Source organism: Chiloscyllium plagiosum, chromosome 19 (assembly GCF_004010195.1).
Source record: "Chiloscyllium plagiosum isolate BGI_BamShark_2017 chromosome 19, ASM401019v2, whole genome shotgun sequence".
NCBI lineage: Eukaryota > Metazoa > Chordata > Chondrichthyes > Orectolobiformes > Hemiscylliidae > Chiloscyllium > Chiloscyllium plagiosum.
In genome coordinates this window covers 61,654,883-61,677,908 of record NC_057728.1, presented here as the reverse complement: position 1 = coordinate 61,677,908, position 23,026 = coordinate 61,654,883, and the positions used below count along the sequence as shown (strand labels likewise).

The window sequence follows — 23,026 nt, the reverse complement described above, 5'->3', positions numbered from 1 at the left end:
TGGGGGTGTTGTTGCTTTCCGGTTTCATTCTTTGTAGGTCAGCTCTGGTTATCTGTCCGTTTTTTTTGTAGATTCCTTAGTGTTATTTATCCTATTGGTGAGTTGTGGTATGGGGTCAAATTCCTTCATTTGGTAGGTGTTGATATCTGCAAGTAGTTGTTGTGCTTTTTGGATGTGTTCTTTGTGGTGCTGTATATGTACTTGAATGAAGTGTAACTTTTTAACAACATGCTTAACTTGTAATTTCTGCAAAACAACCTCATTTGTTTATGTTGAAACACATTCACATTCTTAAATTGTTTTAAAGTTTAGTTTATATTTCAACATCTACTTTAATTCCATGTAGTATGTTCTAATAATTTTGCTTTCTATAAAATCTTAATTTAATACTGAAGATTGGTGCAATTTTACTTCCTGGTTCTCTGTCTGAAGAGAGATTACTGTGTAATTGGTAGCTTATCCAACTTGGTGACCGCCTTGCTGGCTGCCTGGCGATGCCCCTGACACCAGATTCCAACTAACGTCAGGAATGGGGAAACCCATATCAGAGATCTCTCGATTTTGTTGCTTCCTGTGAAATCCAGCCTCCAATGTATATATTATATTCTTCCATTTGTTAATTTCTAATCTGCATTTAGCTGATTTGTTAATTCAGTACAATTAATTTTGACTGTTCTAAAGATTTACAGATTTCACAAACATAGTTTAATTACAGCAGCTTTTAAGATTGCTTTGTCTTCTAGTTATTTTTAAGCACCAGAAACTGTGGTGTGAACTAATGTCTAGGAATTGTGATGTGTTGTCACACATTTATGAAAATACTCTCTTGTGTAATGTCACTTTTGGGGTTTCAGTAATAAATTATCAGGGACAGAGTGAACTGAACACTTGAACAAGTCTATGCTGATCAATGTGGATGTCTAAACAATAGATCAAGTCTGACTAATTGAATACTTAAGGTCAGTCACATCATGGGCAAGGATGGCATCTGTAAGAATTTGGGCTTCCAGAAGGCATCCTGTAAGATAAGGTTATTAGCAAAAATTAGAGCAGAATTAAAATTCCAATTTCTCAACTTTTCATAGACTAGGGATAAACGATATGTGACAAGTGGTATTTACTGCGGATCTGTGCAAGGATCTCCATTTGTCAGCATGCATGTTGACGACTTGGATAAAGGAGGGGTATTTTCTAGTCAGGGCTACAGTAACATGCTGCTTCCTTCAAAACACTTAAACAGAAAGTAGGCAAATAAAACAAAACTGACTGGTCAAGTTAAATATTAAGAGGTATGATGGATCCAAAGAAATGAAATCAGCATGTTCTCTTAATAGCAAAAGCTTGGAGAAAGAGATTTTAGTGCGTAGATTTATAAATCAGTAAAAGCTAGTGTGCAGATTGCCATTGTTAATCACTTGCTAATGAACATAATTGTCCACTGAGGAATTCCTTGTCACTGGTCATAGGTATTGCAATGCAAAATAATCAAATAGTTAATGGGTATATTTTCCTTTTATCAAAAAGTCTAGAATACAAGTTCACTTGTTCAGTGCTTTGAACAGACTCTCACTCTGGAGAATTGCATTCACTTTTGGGCTCTATCTCAGCAAGGGCTTGTTGATCTTAGAGGGGATTCTGTGCAGATTCACTAGAAAATGCTGACACTTCCACAGTAAGGTTGGGTACACAGGTTGCATAAATGTGACTTTGCCTTGAGATTAGAAAGTCGAGGTGATTTAAACAAGCTCTTCACAATTGGTGAAGTTTGGTGCAGTTGTTATTGAAAAACTATTTTCTTAACAAATCTCATCCAATATTATTTATGCATAACGATTATTGCTGCAATCTTGTCTTTATATAGTATTGTCAGCACCACCAGTAGCGACCCATCAAATCAACTTTCAGTCTCTTCAGAGTTAAAAATCTCACTACACCAGGTTATAGTCCAACTGGTTTATTTGGAAGCTCTAGCTTTCGGAGTGCTGCTCCTTCATGAGGTCGTTGCTCCAAAAGCTAGTAGCTCCAAAAGAAGAATAGAGGCAGGGAGAAAATTCAGAAGTCTGAAGTGCAAAGAGATTTGGGAGTTCTAGTCCAGGATTCTCTCAAGGTAAACTTGCAGGTTGAGTCAGTAGTTAGGAAGGCAAATGCAATGATGGCATTTATTTTGAGGATTTGAATGTAAAAGCAGGAATGTACTTCTGAGGCTCTATAAGGCTCTGGTCAGACCACATTTGGAGGATTCTTTGTAGGTTTGGGCCCCATATCTCAGGAAGGATGTATTGGCTTTGGAGCATGTTCAAAGGAGGCTCACTAGAATGGTCCCAGGAAGTAAAAGCTTTACAGATGAGGAATGTTTGAAGACTCTGGGTCTATACTTGGAGTTGAGAAGGATGAGAGAGGATCCATTAAACATTACAGAATACTGAACGGCCTGGACAGAGTGGATGTTTCCACTGGTGGTAGAGACTAGGGCCTGAGGCACAGCCTTCGAATAAAGGGAAGACCTTTTAGAATGGAGATAAGGAGAAACCTCTTCAGCCAGACTGTGGTGAATCTATGGAGTTCATTGCCACAGAAGGCTGTGGAGGCCAGCCTTGCATATATTTAAGACTGAGGTAAATAGGTTCTTGAATATCAAGAGGATCAAGGGTTACAGAGAGAAAGTGAGAGAATGGGTTTGAGAAATCTATCAACCATGATTGAATGGCAGAGCAGACTCCATGGGCTGAATGGCCTAATTTCTGGTCCTGTGTCTTATTGTCTAACCTAAATTATCTGAAACCGCAAAATCTGGCCTTTAAACTCCATTACAGCGTTTTAATCCTGCATTCTTAAATTTTCAAGGTGCAAAAAACATTTGGTCATTTTAGATCAGAATGTCTTATTCAACCTTGATTGGAACTAATGATACTTCATATCTCAGTTTAATTTGCAAGTATATAAATATTTTTCAGTTATTTTACCTGAGCAGTATTTTGATTGATTTACATATGGTGAATATTCCTGCAGTCCCCACCTTTAGCACCACCACCAGCAACGCAGCAGATCAATTCTCAATCTCTTCAACATCAAGTTCAAACGTTGCACCAACACGGCGAGCTGACAAGAAAACCTGGACAGAATTTCATGTGCCTGTGGCAAGCATGCAGAAGGTGAATCTTAATTTTTATTTTGCTGATTAACCCATGGATCTGAAAAAGTTAGACATGTATTGGATGTGGTTTCTCAGGCATGCCATACTGACTTCCTGTATCTTTTGTTTTTTATTTAAAACTGCTTTTGATCCACTCTTTGTTAAGTCACTCTGTTTGACACACACAGTGGAGTGGCTAGTCTCGTCTGCTCATGAGGTTTTGCAGTTCTCAGTCTGAGGTGATTTGTCATTGATTTTTTTTTTATCCCTACTTTTTGGACAGTTTAGGAAGAAATCTGTGTCCTGGTACCACCAGTTGGGTTGCTATGAATGCTTAGCAATTTTGTTTTCACCACTTTGCGTTTCCCAATGTAATTCAAGTCTTCACTAATATTTCTGTTCAGTTGATTCTGCACAAAGTCACACTTGGAAGTTTGGGTACTCTAGTAAAGTAATCTAATTGCCTTTTGCTAAAGCATGTGTTTGAACTGCTCAATGTATAATCAAAGGAAAGCTGAACCTTGGCTATTAACAGTAGGAGGAGAAAGTGAGGTCTGCAGATGCTGGAGATCAGAGCTGAAAATGTGTTGCTGGAACAGCGCAGCAGGTCAGGCAGCATCCAGGGAACAGGAGAATCGACGTTTCGGGCATAAGCCTGAAGAAGGGCTTATGCCCGAAACGTCGATTCTCCTGTTCCCTGGATGCTGCCTGACCTGCGCTGTTCCAGCAACACATTTTCAGCTATTAACAGTAGGATCCTGTTTTGTCTGAACAGGAACTTGTACCATTTGCATATTGTGACATCTGAGGAAGGATGTTCTGGCTGTGGTGGGAGTGCAACAAAGGTTTACCAGACTGAGATCTGGGATAGCAGGATTGACTTATCAAGAGAGAAGAGATTTGGTTATGAATGTATTCACTAGAGTTTAGAAGGATGAGAGTGGGCAGGCAGTCTCATAAAAACTTGTAAAATTCTAACAGGACTAGACAGAGTAAATGCAGAAAGGATGCTCAGAAGTTGAGAGTAATGAGGTCAGAAATGTGGTTTCAAGGTCGCAAGAGTTCACTGGCAAGCAGGATGGTGGTTTGAAGTGTGTCTACTTCAACGCAGGAGCATCCAGAATAAGGTGGGTGAACTTTGGTTGGTACCTGGGACTTGGATGTTGTGAGCATTTTGGAGACATGGATCCAACAGGGACAGGAATGGCCTCTGCAGGTTCTGGATTTGATCTGTTTCAGTAAGAACAGAGAAGATGGTAAAAGAGAGGGAGGTGTGGCATTGTTAGTTGAGGACAGTGTTGCAGTAGCAGAAAGGATGTTTGAGGACACGTGTACTGAGGTAGTATTGGCTGAGGTTAGAAACAGGAAAGGAGAGGTCACCCTATTGGGAGTTTTGTATCGGCTTCTAAATAGTTCCAAAGATGTAAAGGAAAGGATAGCAAAGATAATTCTGGACAGGAGTGAGAGTAACAGGGTAGATGTTATGGGTGTCTTTTAACTTTTCAAATATTGACTGGAAATATTATAGTTTGAGTACTTTAGATGGGTCAGCTTTTGTCCATTGTGTGCAGGAGGGCTTCCTGACAGTGTGTGTTGACAAGCCAACAAGGGGCGTGGCCACATTGGATTTGGTATTAGGTAATGAATCAGGACAGGTGTTAGATTTAGAGATAGGTGAGCACTTTGGTGGTAGTGACCAGAATTCAGTTATATTTACTTTAGCGATGGAAAAGGATAGGTATATAATGCTGTGCAAGAGTTATTGATGGGGGGGAAAAGCAATTATGATGCGATTTAGGCAAGATTTAAGATGCATAGGATGGGGAAGGATACTGCAGAGGATAGACACAATTGAAATATGGAGCTTATTCAAGGAACGGCTACTGTGTGTCCTTGTTAAGTATGTACCTGTCAGGCATGGAGGAAGTTGTCGAGTGAGGGAGCCATGGTTTATTAAAGAAGTTGAAGCTCTTGTCAAAAGGAAGAAGGCGGCTTGTGTTAGGATGAGACGCCAAGGCTCTGTTAGGGCAGTTGAGAGTTACAAGGTAGCCAGGAAAGACCTAAAGAGAGAGCTTAGAAGAGCCAGGAGGGGAAATGAGAAGTCGTTGGCAGATAGGATCAAGGAAAACCCTAAAGCTTTCTATAGGTATATCAAGAATAAAAGAATGACTAGAGAAAGATGAGGGCCACTCACGGATAGTAGTGGGAAGATGTGCGTGGGGTCTGAGGGGATAGAGGAAGCACTAAATGAATATTTTTGTCAGTATTCATACTAGAAAAGGACCATGTTGTCGAGGAGAATACTTAGATACAGGCTACTCGATTGAGGTGCACAAAGAGGAGGTGTTAGCAGTTCTGGCAAGTGTGAAAATAGATAGGTCTCCTTGGCTGGATGGGATTTATCCAAGGATTCTCTAGGGAATCAGGGAGGAGATTCCAGAGTTTCTGGTTTTGATCTTTGCCATTATTGTTGACGGGAATAGTGCGAGAAGACTGGAGGTTAGCAAATGTCCCTTTGCTGAAGAAGGGCAGTAGAGACAGCCCTGGTACTTTTAGACCAGTGAGCCTTCCTTCAGTTGTGAGTAAAGTGTTGGAAAAGGTTGTAAGGGATCAGAATAATCTACAAAGAAATAAGTTGATTAGGGATAATCAACACGGTTTTGTGAAGGGTAGGTCGTGCCTTACAAACCTTTATTGAGTTCTTTGAAATGGTGACCAAACAGGTGGATGAAGGTAAAGAAGCTGATGTGATGTCTATGGATTTCAGTAAGGTGTTTGATAAGATTCCCCATGGTAGGCTATTGCACAAAATATAGACGCATGGGATTGAGGATGATTTAGCAGTTTGGATCAGAAATTGGCTAGCTGAAAGAAGACAAAGAGGGTGGTGGCTGATGGAAAATGTTCATCCTAGAGTTCAGTTACTAGTGGTGTACCGCAAGGATCTGTTTTGGGTCCACTTCTATTTGTTGTTTTTATGCACCAACTGTATTAGAACGTAGAAGGATGTGTTAGTAAATTTGTGGATGACACCCAAGGTCGGTAGAGATGTGGATAGTGCTGAAGGATATTGCAGGTTACAGGGGGACATAGATAAGCTGCAGAGCTGGGCTGAGATGTGACAAATTGAGTTTAATGTAGAAAAGTGTGAGGCGATTCACTTTGGAAGGAGCAACAGGAATAAGGAGTATTGGGCTAATGGCAAGGTTCTTGGTAGTGTAGATAGGCAGAGAGATCTCAGTGTCCATTTACACAGATTCCTGAAGGTTGCCACCTAGGTTGATAGGGTTGTTAACAAGGCAGTGTGTTTTTTTTGGTAGAGGGATTGCGTTTCGGAGCCATGAGATCATGCTGCAGCTGTACAAAACTCTGGTATGGGGCTGCTCTTGGAGTATTGTGTACAGTTCTGGTCACCACATTATAGGAAGGATGTGGAAGCTTTGGAAAGGGTTCAGAAGCGATTTACTGGGATGTTTCCTGGTATGGAGGGAAGGTCTCATGAGGAAAGGCTGAGGGACTTGAGGCTATTTTCGTTAGAGAAGAAGGTTGAAAGGTGACTTCATAGAGGCATACAAGATGGTCAGAGGATTAGATAGGGTGGATAGTGAGAGTCTTTTTTCCTTGGATGGTGATGGCTAGCACGAGGGGACCTAGCTTTAAATTGAGGGGTGATAGATATAGGATAGTTGTCAGATGTAGTTTCTTTACTCCAGAGTAGTAGGAGCGTGGAATGCACTGCCTGCAACAGTATTAGCCTCGCCAGCATTAAGAGCATTTAAATGTTGTTGGATAAACATGGGTGAAAATGGAATAGTGTAGGATAAATGGGCTTCAGATTGGTTCCAAGGTCGGCGCAACATCGAGGACTGAAGGGCCTGTACTACACTGCAATGTTCTATGTTCTATGACGAGGAAGCCGAGAAACGGGGATCACTGTCTAAGGATATGGTGTAGGCCATTTACGGTGAACTTGAGAAAACTCTTCACCCAGAGTGGTGAGACTATTGGAATTCTCTGCCACAAGAGAGTGGATGATGCCAAACAATTGAATGTTTTCAAGAGAAGAAGTTAGATGTAGTCCTTGGGGCTAAAGTGATCAGTGGGTATGGGGAGACAGAGGGACATAGTACTGTGTTAGATGATCAGCCACAATCATATTGAATAGTGTGGCAAGCTTGAAGGCCTGTTTCCGTTCCCAGTCTCTGTTTCTGTGTTTGTGCTGCTCTTTTCAAGGGAATTGCACATATCATTAGGCAGGTTTATTTTCATGGCAGCAGGCAAAACTGTTCTCTCTCAATATGTTAAATATCACCTTATTATGAAGAGAAATCTTTATTACCACGCAGCCAAGACTTCCAGTTGTTAAACTGCCATTATCAAAGGGGCAAGTCTGTATTTTGGTATTTGTATATTTTAAAGATGCTAGTGTAAAGTTGAGCCACATTAATTGTGTAAATTTGAAGAGCACAAATTCTGCTTGTCTGCTGAACTTTAACCGTATTTAGTTTCAGAGAAAGTGAGGACTGCAGCTGCTAGATATCAGAGTCAAAAAGTGGCACTGAAAAAGCACAGCAGGTCAGGCAGCATCCGAGGAGCAGGACAGTCGACGTTTCGAGCGTAAGCCCTTCAGGAATTCCTGATGAAAGGCTTATGCCCGAGACGTCGATTTTCCTGCTGCTCAGATGCTGCCTGACCTGCTGTGCTTTTTTTTTAGATTACTTACAGTAATCTAAAACTTTGACTCTGTACCATATTTTGTTTGCTAATTTTAATGATAATCCAATTGGAATTTTTATATTATAACCGTCAAATGTATTATATTTAAATCTAATATTTTTGAAAACTAGACATGTTTTCCTGTCTAGTTATATGAAGATATAAATAGAAAGCAGGAGACAACAGCTTCGCTTCACTTGGAGGTCACCACTGATGATGTTACCTAGCCACGTAATGAAACGTCTGGATATCGAACCTACAGCTCAGCGAGCAAACCTACACCCTAAACTAGACATGTTTTTCTACAAAAGATTAATTTTAAATTTAAATACCATTGCAACAGATACTTGCACTCAAATGCTGTCTTTGAAATAGTAAAATGTCCGAGTGTGCTTGATAGGAGTAGAAACAAAAGTTGAGACTGATCCCCACAACACTGGGAAGAGAGTGTTTTAATAGAGCATCGTAAAGGGAAATAGAGAAGCATGCAAAAGAAATTCCAGAGCCTGAGGATGCAAGCAAGTTGAAGGCAGACTGACAATATTGGAACAATTAAAATTGGAAATTCGGAAGAGGTCAGAATTTAAGAATGTAGGTATAGAGAAGATTTATAGCAATTTGGAGGACCTCTACGTTGGACAGATTTGAAATCGAGCATGAGTTCAGTGTACACAGAAGATAGGAAAATTGATTTAGTGTTCGAAAGGGGGAAGCAATTTTGGATAATTTTTGTTTTATGGAATGTGGAAGGTGAGAGTCTGACCAGGAGAAAATTTCCACTGTAGGGGTAAAACTAGGGAGGGTTTCAGTAGCAGAGAGTGAGTTGGTGATCTTGGTGATGTGTGGTCAGGTGACTAGAGAGAGAGAGAGAGAGAGAGTGTCACTGGCTAGGGAATGGATTTTGGATTGGAAAGACAGAAGCTTTGGTGTTCAGTGTTTGATTGGAGGAAATGTCAACTTGTGGATATCACAGTTAAGAGGTGATGGTGAGACACAATTGGATATCAGCATACAGATGGAAACTTGACCTTGTGTTTTTAGACAATGTCACTGAGAGGGAGCGTGTCAATGAGAAAGAGAAGGGGCAAAAGATAGATCCTTGGAGCTTCCACGGTAGCTATCTAGATGGATATGCTTTTTTTTAACTGTATAGAAGAAACCTTGGGCTATGGAATCACAGTTTTTAATAGCATGGAAAGAGGCCGTTCAACCCTTCCTGTGTTGGTTATCAAATGTCCATCTATTCCTATCCTGTTTTCCAGCACTTGGCTTGTAGCCTTGTCTGCTTTGATATTTCAAGTGTTTATATAAATATTTCTTAATGGAGGGTTCCAGCTCTGCCACCCTCGTAGGCACTGAATTCCACCAAACCCTCTGGGAGAAAAGGGCTTTCCTCAAATCTCCTCTGAACCTCTGTTCCTTACCTTAAAACGGAGCCCCTTCTTGTTGACACCTCTATGAAGGGAAAGGTTTCTCATAGTCTACTGTGTTTATGCCCTTCGGAACTTGGTACACCTCAATCAGATTCTCCTCAGCCACCTTTACTCTTGGGAAAACAATCCCAGCCTATCTCGTCCCTCTTCATAGTTGAGATGCTGCAGTCCAGCAGCATTGTGGTGAATCTCTTCTGCACCCTCTCTGATACAATCATATCCTTCCTGTAGTGTGGCATCCAGAACCATAAACAGTGCTAACTAATAGTGCTCCATTGTAACTCTTTGCTTTTGCATTCAGTGCTTTGACTAAGAAAGGCAAATATCCGATATGCTTTCTTAGCCACCCGACCTGTTGCCTTCAAGGATCCATGGACATGCATGCCAAGATCCCTGTGGTCCTGTGTGCTTCATAGGATCCTCCCATTCAATGTATGACCCTTGTCTTGTTAATCCTCCGAAAATGTATCATTTTTCCCACTTTTCAGCATGAAATACCATTTTCCGCTTATCCCATCTGACCAACCCATCTATATTGTCCTGTAATCTAAAGGTTTCCTCCTTGCTCTTAACCAGACAATCAATGTCCATGTCATCTGTGGACATATTAATTTTACCTCTTACATTTCATGCCTACGGCATTAACGTACATGACACCCAGCAGGGGCCCAGCGCCAAATCGCTGGGTGCAGGTTCCAAATAATGAAATAGCATTTGACTGTCACTCTCTGCTTCCTGTCAATAATCTAATCTTGGTTACAATTTGGCCAAATTGCCCTGGATACCATGGGCTCATAGCTTCAGAACAGTCTGCCTTGGGGCATCTTGTCCAAAGTCTTTGAAGTCCATAGTTACATTAACTGCACTACCCTCGTCTATTCACCTAGTCACCACTTCTTAAAAATTCAAACTTGTTAGACATGACCTCCCCATTTGTAAAGCCACTCTAACTCTCCTTAATTAATCTTTGCCTCCTCCAAGTAGAAACTAATTCGGTCCCTCAGATCTTTCCCCCCAGTAGACTTTCTGACCAATAATGGCACCATTACTATGATCAGCGAGGATATGACAATTAATATCAGAGCCCCTGCACTATTCTCCCTCTGTTGCACAACAACGTAGAGTACATTTCACCTGGGTCTGGGGATTTATCCACTTTCAAGCTTACTAAAAGTGCTAATATGTCCTTTTCCCAAATGTTAATTCACTCAAATATGTCTCAAATTATCCTCCCTCATTTCTATACCTGCATCACCCTTTCTCTCCATTGAATACAGGTACAAAATACTCAATGTCCCCTCTTAGCTCTCCAAATTTCTTTTTTCATAGTTTTAGGGGATTTGAACCTTCAGTGCGTACCAAAAGCTTCCTTTTTTATTTCCTTTTCCCAACTCTCTGCATAACTTTTCATACAGCATTTTCTGGACTTGTTGCTCCCACCCTTCATGTTTGCAGGTACATGTTGGCCCATCTTTTGAATGTCTCCCACAACTCTGATATAGATTTCCTGCAATTAGCTGCCCCCAGTTAACTTTTGAGCCCTTTCAAGTTTTGTAACATGCTTCCTATAACAGGGAGACCAAATTGCATGCAATATTCAAAAGTGGCCTAACCCATGTCATGTACGGCTGCAACATGACCTCCCAACTCCTATGCTCAATGCACTGACTGATAAAGGAAAGCTTACCAAATGCCACCTTCACCATTCTATCTACCTGCGATTCTCTTTTCAAGGAATGATGAGCCTGTATCACAAGGTCTCTTTGGGGGAAAGTAGGAACACACATAATGAGATGTTAACCATGAAGTGCGTGAGCAAGATATTGTTGGAGGAAACTTTTTGTTTTGAAACAACAGGATTGGTGGTCCTTACCTGCTTCCACCAAATAGCGGAGCGCACAACTGGTCCAATGAAAAACTAGCAGTAAAGTACAATTGGAGTTGAATTCTGGATCATTTTAAAATATCTTTCTGTCAAATATTAGGTGGTTTGAATCTCCATCTCAAGTATACTACCACGCAGCAACTGAGCATGGAGGGAAAGATGTATATCCAGGGGCATGCATGTGGGAAGCTTGTGAACATTTTCCACGGCAGAGATTCTCCTTCATTACTCACTTACAAGTATGTAACTGCAAAGATTTATGAAATGGCAGCGTGTTTATTTGTTTTAACTATAAACATGTGGTAATATAGTGATGGTTGAATTTTATTTTATGAATAGGATAAACACTGCACAAAAGAAGCACTCCTTACAGGACTGAAGAAGCTTGAAGAGCAAGCACAAGGTGGAAACCAACAAACTTCCAATAAGTAAGGAAGAAAGCACTGGTCTTTAAGTATTGGATATTTCTAGAGTTCAGTATAATTGCGATACTAAATTATTGAATTTTAGCCCTTCCATTTGGAAATCTATTTAAGTCACGTGCTAATGTAACTGAATAACTGAACAATCAGTCCTCCTGCTCTGCATCACCGGAGACTGTACGTGTCCTAGCCCTGAAGCCACATCTGTCTCTAGTTTTTCTTCCATCTTTCCTCATGTCCTCTCTGAGTGCAGTGTTTTCAAGATGCCCACATCCTATTTTTTTTACCCCCTTTCCTCTAAACTGTTGATTTTTTTGCCATGTAAGCTCATGTTGGAAATGGTCCCATCCTGAACACGTTCCTTTCAAAACTCATACAATTCTGCTCAAGACACCCCTCTATTTTGTACACCATTGCCCCTTCTTAAGGCTTAATGTTTTTATCTCACATCCTTGAATGTATAGTCATCTCCCAAATCTTTGTCTACCTTTCCAGCAACTCTGTGTCTGAAGTTCTCTGATCAGACTTTCGCCTGGCCGCAGCAATGAAATTATGCAAACAGAAATTACAAATTAAATTCTCTTATGACTTTGATCATGGGGTATTATTTCTCCTTGAGCTCTTTGCTGCAATGTTTGAGATATTGGTTCCATTAAGGAAGACTTTATACCCCTGGAGAAGGGGAGTGGAGGAATTCAAAGTAGCAGTGTAAATAGAAAGATTGATGGGGAATGTTCTGAATGTGAAGAGTTGAGCGCAAGTCACTTAGAAAAGAAAGACAAAAGAGAGTCAGAGTATGTAGTAACTCTGAAGAATTAAATTGCATTTATTTCAATGCAAGGGGTCTTACAGGTAAGGCTGATGAACTCAAACATGTTTAGGAACATGGAATTGGGACATCATGGCTATTACAGAAATTTGGCCGAGACATGGACAAGACTGGCAGCTCAATGTTCTGAATTTTTGATGCTTTTGGAAAGATAGGAAAGGAGGCAAGAAAGGAGTGTGGCATTTTTGATTCAAGAATATATTACTGCCGAAAAGTCATTCGGTGAAAATATATAGGTAGAAATTAGTAATAAGAAAGGAAAGATCACCTTGATTGTACTGTCAACCCCTCCCCTGCAATAGTGAGAGCAAAACTGAGAAACAAATCAGGATATTTCAGATATATTTAAGCATAATAAGGTTGTAATAATGGGTGATTTTAATTTTCCAAACATTGACTGGGGTTACCATAATGTTAGAGGTTTGGATGATGAAGAATTTGTCAAATGTGTTCAAGGAAATTTTCTTTATCAATATTTGGATGTTTCTACTGGAGAAGGAGCAAAAGTAGACCTTTTGGGCAATAAGGCAGGGCATGTGACTGAAGTACAAGTGGGGGAACATTTTGGGTCTAGCGATCAGAATTCTAAAATGGTTATGGAAAAGTATAATCCTTCCATAAAAGTTAAAGATTTTAATTAGAGTAATGCAAATTTTAATAGTATGAGAAAAGAACTTTCAAAAAGTTCATTGGAGTAAACAGGTGTCTGACAAGTGAGAGGCTGTCAACAGTGTGATTACGAGAGTTCAGAGGCATAATGCTCCTGTTAGAGTGAAGGGTAAGACTGGTAAGATTAAGGAACAATGGACGAATAAAAATATTGAGATTCTAGTCAGGAATAAATGAAAATCTTATTTTAGATACAGGCGACTTGGTTCAACTGAATCTCTTAATCATATGAAGTTTGTAGCTGCATTCTTAAAAAAGGAATCAAAAAAGCAAAGAGGAAATGAGAAAGTATTGGCAGATCAGGTTAGGGATAATACAAAGAAGATTCTACAAGTACATTAAGAACAAGATGGTAACTGGAGAGAGTAGGGTCCCTTAAAGATCAAGAAGGCCATCTTTGTGTTGAACCCCAGGAGATTGTGGCATAGTAGACAGTGAAGAAGGTTTCCTAAGATTACAAAGGAATCTTGATCAAATGGGTCAATGGGCTGGAAAATGGCAGATAGAGTTCAATTTGGATGAATGCAAGGTGTTTTGGTACAACCAACAAAGGTAGGGCTTATACAATTAATGGTAGGGTCTTCAGTATTGTTGTAGACCAGACAGGTCTAGGCTTCAGGTGCATAATTCTTTGAAGTTTGTATCACACATAAGTAGGGTGGTTAAAAAGGCTTGGCACACTTGCATTCATTGTTCATTCCTTTCAGCCTAGGAGTTGGGATGTTATGTGGGGGTTACAGGACATTTAGTGAGGCCTCTTCTGGAATATTGTGTCTAGTTCTGGTCACACAGTTATAGGAGGGATATTATAAAGCTGGAGAGGGTTCAGAAGAGCTTTACCAGGATGTTGCTAGCTATGGAAAGTTCGAGTTATAAAGAAAGGCTGGAATGTTTTTTCATTAGAGTGTAGGAGGTTGAGAGGTGACTTTATAGAAGTTTATAAAATATTGAGGGGCATAGATAGAGTTACTAGTTGTATTTTCCCTTGGATGGGGAATTTCAAGATTGGGGACAGAATTTTAAGGTGGGAGGAGAGACATTTAAAAAGACGTGAGGGGCAATTTTTTTGCACAGGGTTTGCGTGCAGAATGGAAGTTCTGAGGAAGTGGTAGATGCAGGTACAGTTACAACTTTAGAAAATATTTGGATAAGTACATGAATAGGAAAGGTTTGGAGGGAAATGGGCCATGAGGAGACAGGTGGGAGTAGTTTAGTTTGGGATTCTGTTCAGTATGGATTGGTTGGACCGAAGGGTCAGTGTGAAAGCTGTCTGACTCTGCAATGTCCAGTTCCCACATCTTTTCTTTGTCGTCCAGTACGGGGAGACTGCCCTTGCTTGAATCCAATCTGAACTATCCATTTATGGCCTGGCAAACTCAATAGCTGCCATTTCAACTACTGTAGACTCCCCTGATTTCCCAAAGATCTGTCCTCAGTCCCTCCTCTTCCCCCATCTATATGCTACCCTTAGTTATATCATCCAAATACTAGGGCTCAGCTTTCACATACATTCTGCTGCTATATTCTAATCCTGTCTGATCTGTGTTCATGCTGATCTATGTTGATTTTGTAATGCTCAAGCATCTGCAAATCATACTTCATACTCACTCTTTTCATGGCCTTTTCTTTCCTTATCTCTATAGTATCTGCAGTCATACCTCTCCACCACACCCCTACCACTACATCCAGACTTTGATTCTGACTTTGTGTCTATTCCCACAGTTTGCTCCCACTCTCTCCTCAAAGCACCCCTTAAAGTCTATTCAAACATTTGATTACCCCTCTTAAAATCTCTTCCCTTGTTCCCATGTGTATTTATATCTGATTGTGCTGATAATGCACTTTGGAATGTTTACCTCCTTGAAGACTATATAATTGAACTTGGGATGTCAACTCTTTCTCCACACATATTGCCAGACCTGTTGAGTTTCTTCACATTCTGTTTATATATAAATGCAAGTTGTTTAAACCTGATCTTTAAAGGAAGAACACCTTCATTCTTCTTGGGAGAATGGGAGCAAGGGGCTGCAGGTGTTTTAGATAATTTCCAGAGGCCTAATTAATCTTCCATTAATTCCACAGGCAGACACCAGCTGGAGCTACTTCCGTTGCTAAAGCACCGAAGACTATTGTGAATCATCCCAGTGCTGCATTAGTGGCATTGCGGCGGGGATCTAGGAACCTTGCATTTAGAGGTTATATGGTCAGTTAAATGAATTGGGTTCTATTTGATTTAAACTGTTAGTTAGAGTAACTTGCTTCCTACAGGCTATAATATTTTCTTTCTCAAAACCAATGAAATTTTCTCAATTTTTTTCCCAGGATGAAAAGGAAGGCCCAATAACAAAACACATCCGGTTGACAGCTGCCTTAATTTTAAAAAATGTTGCTAAGTATTCAGATTGCGGTCGCAGGTAATGAGAGTTTTTGTTTCTTCACCAACAAGTGGAATTCTACAATTGGCAATAAAGTCAAAATAGATGGCATACTCTAAGGTTTTAGAGAGATACAGCCTTTTAGTCTCATGAACTTTGGAAGTCACTGAACAAAGACTTGCTTTTGTAAGGTGCTATTCACATAGGAACATGTTCACTGGAACATACTGGGCAGTAGGAAATCAACATTTTGAAAGAAGCTCAGCTATGTTACCAAGCCAGAAATACTTGGAGGGCTTTTAAAATAAGCCAAGGATTTGGCCATGGGCAATGATTTTGGTGCTGAAGGAAGTTTTCAAACTCTTTGGAGGATTTGTAAAGGACAATGAATTTCAATTTGATCACTGGGAGTCAAGCCAGTGATGTTCAATACTTGGAGAGGGACACAGCTTGGTTCTTGGGAGCTTAGATTATATGTAGTGAGGAGCTCCATGTTAGTAGTTTAATGGTTACACTGTTGAATGATTTGATAGAAAGCCTTGACCTTTACGTGCTTTCGTAAGGACAGACTGACGGGCAGAGGGGGTGGGGTGGCCCTGTTGGTAAGGAATGATATTCAGTCCCTTGCGCAGGAGGACCTAGAATCAGGGGATGTAGAGTCGGAATGGATAGAGCTGAGAAATTCTAAGGGTCGAAAGACCCTCATGGGACTTATCTACAAGCCCCCAAACAGTAGTCTGGATGTAGGATGTAAGTTGAATAAGGAGCTGAAATTGGCCTGTCGCAAAGATATTACTAGTTGTTATGGGGGATTTCAACATGCAGGTAGACTGGGAGAATCAGGATGGTACTGAACCCCAAGAAAGGGAGTTTGTGGAGTGCCTCCGAAATGGATTCTTAGAACATCTGGTGCTGGAGCTACCAGGGAGAAGGCAATTCTGGATCTGGTGTTGTGCAACGAACCGGATTTAATCAGGGACCTCGAAGTGAAGTAGCGATTAGGAGGTAGTGACCACAATACAATAAACTTTAATCTGCAATTTGAGAGGGAGAGGGTACAATTGGAAGTGACAATATTTCTGTTGAATAAAGGGGACTATGGAGCTATGAGGGAGGAGCTGGCCAAAGTTCAATGGTGCAATACCCTAGCAGGGATGGCAGTGGAGCAACAATGGCAGATATTTCTGTGTATAATTCCAAAAAGGAAGAAAGATCCTAAGAGGAGGCAAGGGTGGCTGTGGCTGACGAGGGAAGTTAAGAAACATATAAAGTCAAAAGAGACAAAGTATAACCTAGCAAAGATGAATGGGAAGCTTTTAAAGAACAACAGAGGATTACTAAGAAGGAAGTACGCAGAGAAAAAATGAGGTACGAAGGTAAACTGGCCAATAATATAAAGGAGGATAGTAAAAGCTTTTACTATCCATGTGAAAGGAAAAAAAACGGTTAAGACTAAAATTGGGCCCTTGAAGACAGAAACAGGTGAATATATTACGGGGAACAAAGAAATGGCAGAAGAGTCGAATTGCTACTTCAGATCTGTGTTCATTGGGGAAGACACAAGCAATCTCCCAGATGTAATAGTGGCTGAAGGACCTGAACTGAAGGGAATTTATATTAGGCAGGAAATGGTGTTGGAGAGACTGTTATGTCTGAAGGCTGATAAGTCCCCAGGACCTGGTGGTCTACATCCCAGGGTACTGAAGGAGGTGGCTCTAGAAATCGTGGATGCGTTGGTGATCATTTTTCAAAGTTCTATAGATTCAGGATCAGTTCCTGCGGATTGGAGGGTGGCTAATGTCCCACTTTTGAAGAAAGGAGGGAGAGAGAAGACCAGTTAGTCTGACCTCAGTGGTGGGAAAGATGTTGGAGTCAGTTATAAAGGATGAAATTATGACACCTCTGGATAGCAGTAACAGGATAGGTCAGAGTCAGCATGGATTTATGAAGGGGACATCATGCTTGTCTAATCTTCTGGAATCTTTTGAGGATGTAACTCTGATGATGGACAAGGGAGATCCAGTAGATGTAGTGTACCTGGACTTTCAGAAAGCCTTTGATAAAGTCCCACATAGGAGGTTAGTGAGCAAAATTAAGGTGCATGGTATTGGAGGCAAAATACTGACTTGGATTGAAAATTGGTTGGCTGACAGGAAACAAATTAGTGATAAACGGCTCCCTTTCGGAATGGCAGGCGGTATCCAATGGGGTACCGCAGGGATCAGTGCTGGGACTGCACCTTTTTACAATATACATTAATGATATAGATGATGGTATTAAAATTAATATTAGCAAATTTGCTGATGATATAAAGCTGGGTGGCAGGGTGAAATGTGAGGAGGATGTTAGGAGATTACAGGGTGACCTGGACAGGCTAGGTGAGTGGACAGATGCATGGCAGATGCAGTTTAATGTGGATAAATGTGTGGTTATCCACTTTGGTGGCAAGAATAGGAAGGCAGATTACTACCTAAATGGAGTCAAGTTCGATAAAGGGGTAGTACAATGAGATCTAGGTGTTCTTGTACATAGTCAATGAAAGCAAACATGCAGGTACAGCAGGCAGTGAAGAAATCTAATAGCATGTTGGCCTTCATAACAAGAGGAATCGAGTATAGAAGCAAAGAGGTTCTATTGCAGCTGTACAGGGCCCTGGTGAGACCGCACCTGGAATATTGTGTGCAGTTTTGGTCTCCAAATTTGAGGAAAGACATTCTGGCTATTGAGAGAGTGCAGTGTAGGTTCATGAGGTCAATTCCCGGAATGGCGGGACTATCTTGCATTGAAAGATTGGAACGACTGGGCTTGTATACTCTTGAGTTTAGAAGGCTGAGAGGGGATCTGATTGAGACTTATAAGATTATTAAAGGATTGGACACTCTGAAGGCAGGAAACATGTTTCTGCTGATGGGTGAGTCCCGAACCAGAGGACACAGTTTAAAAATAAGGGGTAGGCCATTTATAACAGAGTTAAGGAGAAACTTCTTCACCCAGGGAGTGGTGGGTGTATGAAATGCTCTGCCCCAGAAGGCTGTGGAGGCCAAGTCTCTGAATACTTTCAAGAAAGAGTTGGATAGAGCTCTTGAGGACAGTGGAAACGAGGGTTATGGGGATAAGGCAGGAACAGGATACTGATTTGAGGATAATCAGACATGATCATAATGAATGGTGGTACTGGCTCGAAGGGCAGAATGGCCTACACCTGCACCTATTGTCTATTGACCTCGTGGGCAAAGTGCACAAGTGCCTTGTTAGCTCCCCTGGACAATTAAGACTGCACAATATATTCAGTCCAGTAATAAAGCTGGAGAATTTTGTGAACAGTTTAAGACCATACTGAAGGAGAAAGTGAGGTCTGCAGATGCTGGAGATCAGAGATGGAAATGTGTTGCTGGAAAAGCGCAGCAGGTCAGGCAGCATCTAGGGAACAGGAGAATCGACGTTTCGGGCATTAGCCCTTCTTGCTGAAGAAGGGCTAATGCCCGAAACGTCGATTCTCCTGTTCCCTAGATGCTGCCTGACCAGCTGCGCTTTTCCAGCAACACAAGACCATACTGAATGCAAGCTGGAACTGAAGATGAGTATTTTCATCATTGTTCTACATCGACTTTGAATTAGACGACTTGGTTGCGATGCTGTTTCAGTACGGAAGTGCAACTGAATTCCATATAGAGCTGAAGATGTCTGTTGGAATAATCAATAGCATGGCTGCTCAGTTTGAAGGATTTCAGGCTGACATAATGTTGCACTTTCATACGCATCTGGCAGCATATTAATTCTTGAATAAACCTAGATCAGAAGTTGGAAATTGTTTTAACCTGTGGGTATATGTGCTTTGTTTTTCTTGCAGATTACTAAAGGGACATGAGAACCAATTGTCTGTACTAGCCCTTAGCAACATGGAAGCTTCTAGCACTCTTGCCAAATGCCTTTTCGAACTTGTACGTCTAGAACAATTACAACAACCAGAAAATAAACTCTGAAACAGTGTGTTGACGTTACATATGCGGCCAGTGTGTACAGTATTCTAAAATGACCTGTAAATGACTTTCAGAACAAAGCAACAAGTCACGTTGAGAAGAGGCCATTACGGACATAATTTCTTTAAATCTTTTTCCATGTTGCACAGAAGCTTTTCATTCTGATCACAAACTGATTCTGTGGTTGACCAGCTTTTAATAGGATTACCAATCGTCTGTTCGGAATCCAGTACCTTTTTTAAAAAAATGTTTGCAAGTAGTAAATACTAAAAATTGGGAGACTACAAGGATCAAATAATAGCATTAATTATTTTTGCCCTGTACCCCCCATGAGGACATTTTTATATTTTGTAATGAGTGACTAAAACTGGGGTTTAATAGAACAGAAGTTGACGCACTGGATGTAATCTCTGCCATCCAAGAGGTCGCAGCTTATTTCTAGTGAAGTTGTTTTCCTGTTTAGAATTCAGTAGCTTGTTTTCTTTTCATACTTGAGCCAATATATTTTCACTTATTTATTATCACATGATCATTTGTAAATATTTGTGAATAAAATAAACCAACTTTCATGCCACTGCAATCACTGGAAACACAGCTTGTGGTAATATATTAGCATTATTGTTAGGTTATAGAACTCTTTATTTTTTAGTGTTTCCTGTTAATTGTAAGTAATTGTGATATATTCTCTGCAGTGGATGAATGTTCTTTAAGTTTGTGTAAATAATTCTGCAATGGTACTGAAGCTGTAAAGTCAAAAGCAGTTTTGTGGAACTGATTTTTTTGTATTATACACCTTGTAGAACTCATTTGCTGGTTGAAAGAGTATGGAATAATATATCTCATGTCATTTTGTAGAAGAAAACTATTGAAGGTATTTTTGGTTTACCCTAACTTGGACCCACTGAAAGGTATCACTTAGTACAAGTGTAGTGCTTGTACAGGATTTTTTGTATTTGTAAATTGTTTAAATATAAGGAATTTTATACAGGTTTTTCTCCCTGTTATATTTACATTAGGTGCAGGTATGGTATTTTCTTCATTATTCATAACATTTATTTTCCAATCCAATTATAGTGCAGTATTTTAGTGTTTGTTCTTCCATCTTTAATATTGTACCATTCTACATTCCTGTTTTGTCTCTGGGTTATGTCCTGAATGGTGTGTTATGTGATCTTTCATAACTGCCTATTGCCTGATGTATTAGCATCCAGAGGAGGGAACACTCCTTTCCCATTTCCTGCTTTGTCTGTAGAATGTGCAGTAATAACACACAGCAGTTTTACATTAGATGACTTCAATTACTTTGGTGACTGTTTATAGTTTTAAATAAAAGAGGCTGGACATTTTTGTTTTAGTTTGCACTCATTTATTTCAGATCTCCACACACATATGAACTTTGCAAGTTGTTTTTTAACTAATCAGTGTCTGAATCACTTTAGTTTTGTGCTGATGCCTGTTGATTATTGGAACTGATGAAGAGTACAACGTTCAGTGAATTAAATAATGCTATATAGTGCTATGCTGTGGCATGTTTAATTCTGAGGTTCATGCCTCTGATCAAAGATGCTTCTGTAAACTTGTCGAGCCAATTCATATTTGATATTAATTGATGGCAAAATGGCAATTTAGTCACATTTTTTGAGTATTCATCTGATTACAATTACCCAAGGAACTGAGATGTAACCTCCAAAATCTATTTGTAGTATTACATTAACAGCTGCCTTGCTAAGTTTAATGTTAAAAACCAAAATACTGCAAATGCTGGAAATCAGAAAATAAAATAGAAATTGCTGGAAAAGCCCTAGGAGTTCTGAGGGTCACTCAACCCAAAACCTTAACTCTTGTTTTCTCTCCACAGATGCTGCCAGATCAGCTTAGCTTGTTCAGCAATTTCTGTTTTATGTTGTCTATACTCTCCCTGACCCCCCTGCCTCGTATTCTACCAGCATATTTTATTTGTTGCCCTTAATGACTTTACTTTCCCTAGCTATTCAGTGTAGCAGTATATTCTGCATTCTTATCACTCTTTGGATTTATTGGTGGCTGTGTCTTATTATTTATGAGCTTTTAGTTTCGACTCCCCTAAACTTTGGTGGACATTTTGATTTTATTCTACTGATAAACCAAAGTTCACAAGATGCTCATTCATCCAAAGAATTTTCTAAATTTAAAGTCTGAATGCTCTGAACACTAGGAAAAAATCTCAATTTAAAAAAAAGTACATTCACAGTATTGTCTGACTGTGTGTCACATTGCTGAAATATAATTTACTGTGGTTTGTGCATTAGTCAGGTCTTGCATCGTGCTTAGTCTATTTGCTGATGGGTATTTTGCAAATGTTTGAAAACCTGTTATCCTTAGGCAGCATGTAATGCAGTATAGGTGGCCAGGTCTCACTGAACGTCAGTACCTATGCAGTGAAATCCAGTTAGCAGCATGAGACAAGATTCAAAACTCTTTCCTTCTAAGACCTGCCAGTGAACAAAAAATGTCAGTTAATAAAATTATCCCCAAAGTTATTCCAAGGTGTCCACAAAGTCAAGGAGGCTTGTGTATTGAAATAGAGATATTTTGGACAAAAATACCCCATGCAGTTACAACGTTAGAGTTTTACAGTGAGTGGGGATAGTAGCTCCTCAGCCATCTAGTTTTGCAGTAAAAATTATTACTCCCTTTTGAATTCTTGCTTCTGTCTTTCTTTCAACATCCAAATGCCATTATATAACAGGAAAATCTTCTCTCATCTCCCTTTTTTTCTTTAATGTTTTTAGATTACTTAGATTAGATACTTGTTGGGACAAAGGGCCTGTTTTCACACTAAGTCCACACCAACCCACCCCGACCCCTTCACCTAACACTATAGGCAATTTAGCATGGCTAATTTTTGGACTGTGGGAGGAAACCCATGCAGACATGGGGAGAAAGGCGACTCACAGTAGGAGTTTGCACAGAGGTGGGAATTTGTTCTGGGTCTCTGGCATGCTAACCACTGTGCCACTGCACCACCCATGTTCTTAACTTTATGCTTGCTATATCCAGCTCATTTTTTAGTTTGTAGTGTTTTTTTATAGAAAGATGGCATGGAATTGATTGAGCCTTTTGTAAAATAACTAGTGAAGTCATTTGATTTCAACAGTGAGGGTGTTAGTTGCTAGCTGTCAGCAATAGCTTTCTGACATTGGGTACCAACTTGATGGCAGAAGGGACATACTTCTGATGAAAGTTCAAAATAATAACCACCTGCAATCCCAATGATGCTCTGCTCAAGGTTGTTTGGAATAACTCAAGCCTGCAATAGAGCTACCCCAACATATAGTTGGACCTCCTCGTAACTTTCATGAAGAATATATCAATGTGCTATAAAATGTAACTGCAACGCAATTACTCTATTCTATAGCATTTACATGCAAGTCAGGGGTCTGATGCTTGAGCAGCCTCTTGTTGCCTTTCTGTAACTCAGACACTGAACCATTAGTTACAACCGCCATATGCTGTTCAACCACTTGTAGCAGGCAAGCCTCTTCACAATCTCACTGACTGTCAGGCATGCTATTATGCATCAGCTGATCCTGCTGTACATGTGC

The 23,026-nt window shown here is 40.2% G+C and overlaps 1 protein-coding gene across 5 annotated transcripts in view; it reads left to right on the top strand.

Moving 5' to 3' along the window:
• The window catches only part of arid2 (AT rich interactive domain 2 (ARID, RFX-like)), a 129,961-nt gene extending 109,173 nt beyond the window's left edge, over positions 1 to 20,788 (top strand). For all 5 annotated transcript variants that reach the window (XM_043708677.1, XM_043708678.1, XM_043708679.1 and 2 more), the window contains 6 exons: positions 3,010 to 3,152; positions 11,268 to 11,406; positions 11,507 to 11,595; positions 15,170 to 15,290; positions 15,410 to 15,501; positions 19,313 to 20,788. In XM_043708677.1, coding sequence (XP_043564612.1) covers positions 3,010 to 3,152; positions 11,268 to 11,406; positions 11,507 to 11,595; positions 15,170 to 15,290; positions 15,410 to 15,501; positions 19,313 to 19,445 — 717 coding nt within the window. In that variant the 3' untranslated portion in view covers positions 19,446 to 20,788. The remainder of the gene's footprint in view (positions 1 to 3,009; positions 3,153 to 11,267; positions 11,407 to 11,506; positions 11,596 to 15,169; positions 15,291 to 15,409; positions 15,502 to 19,312) is intronic.
• The last annotated feature ends 2,238 nt before the right edge of the window (positions 20,789 to 23,026 follow it).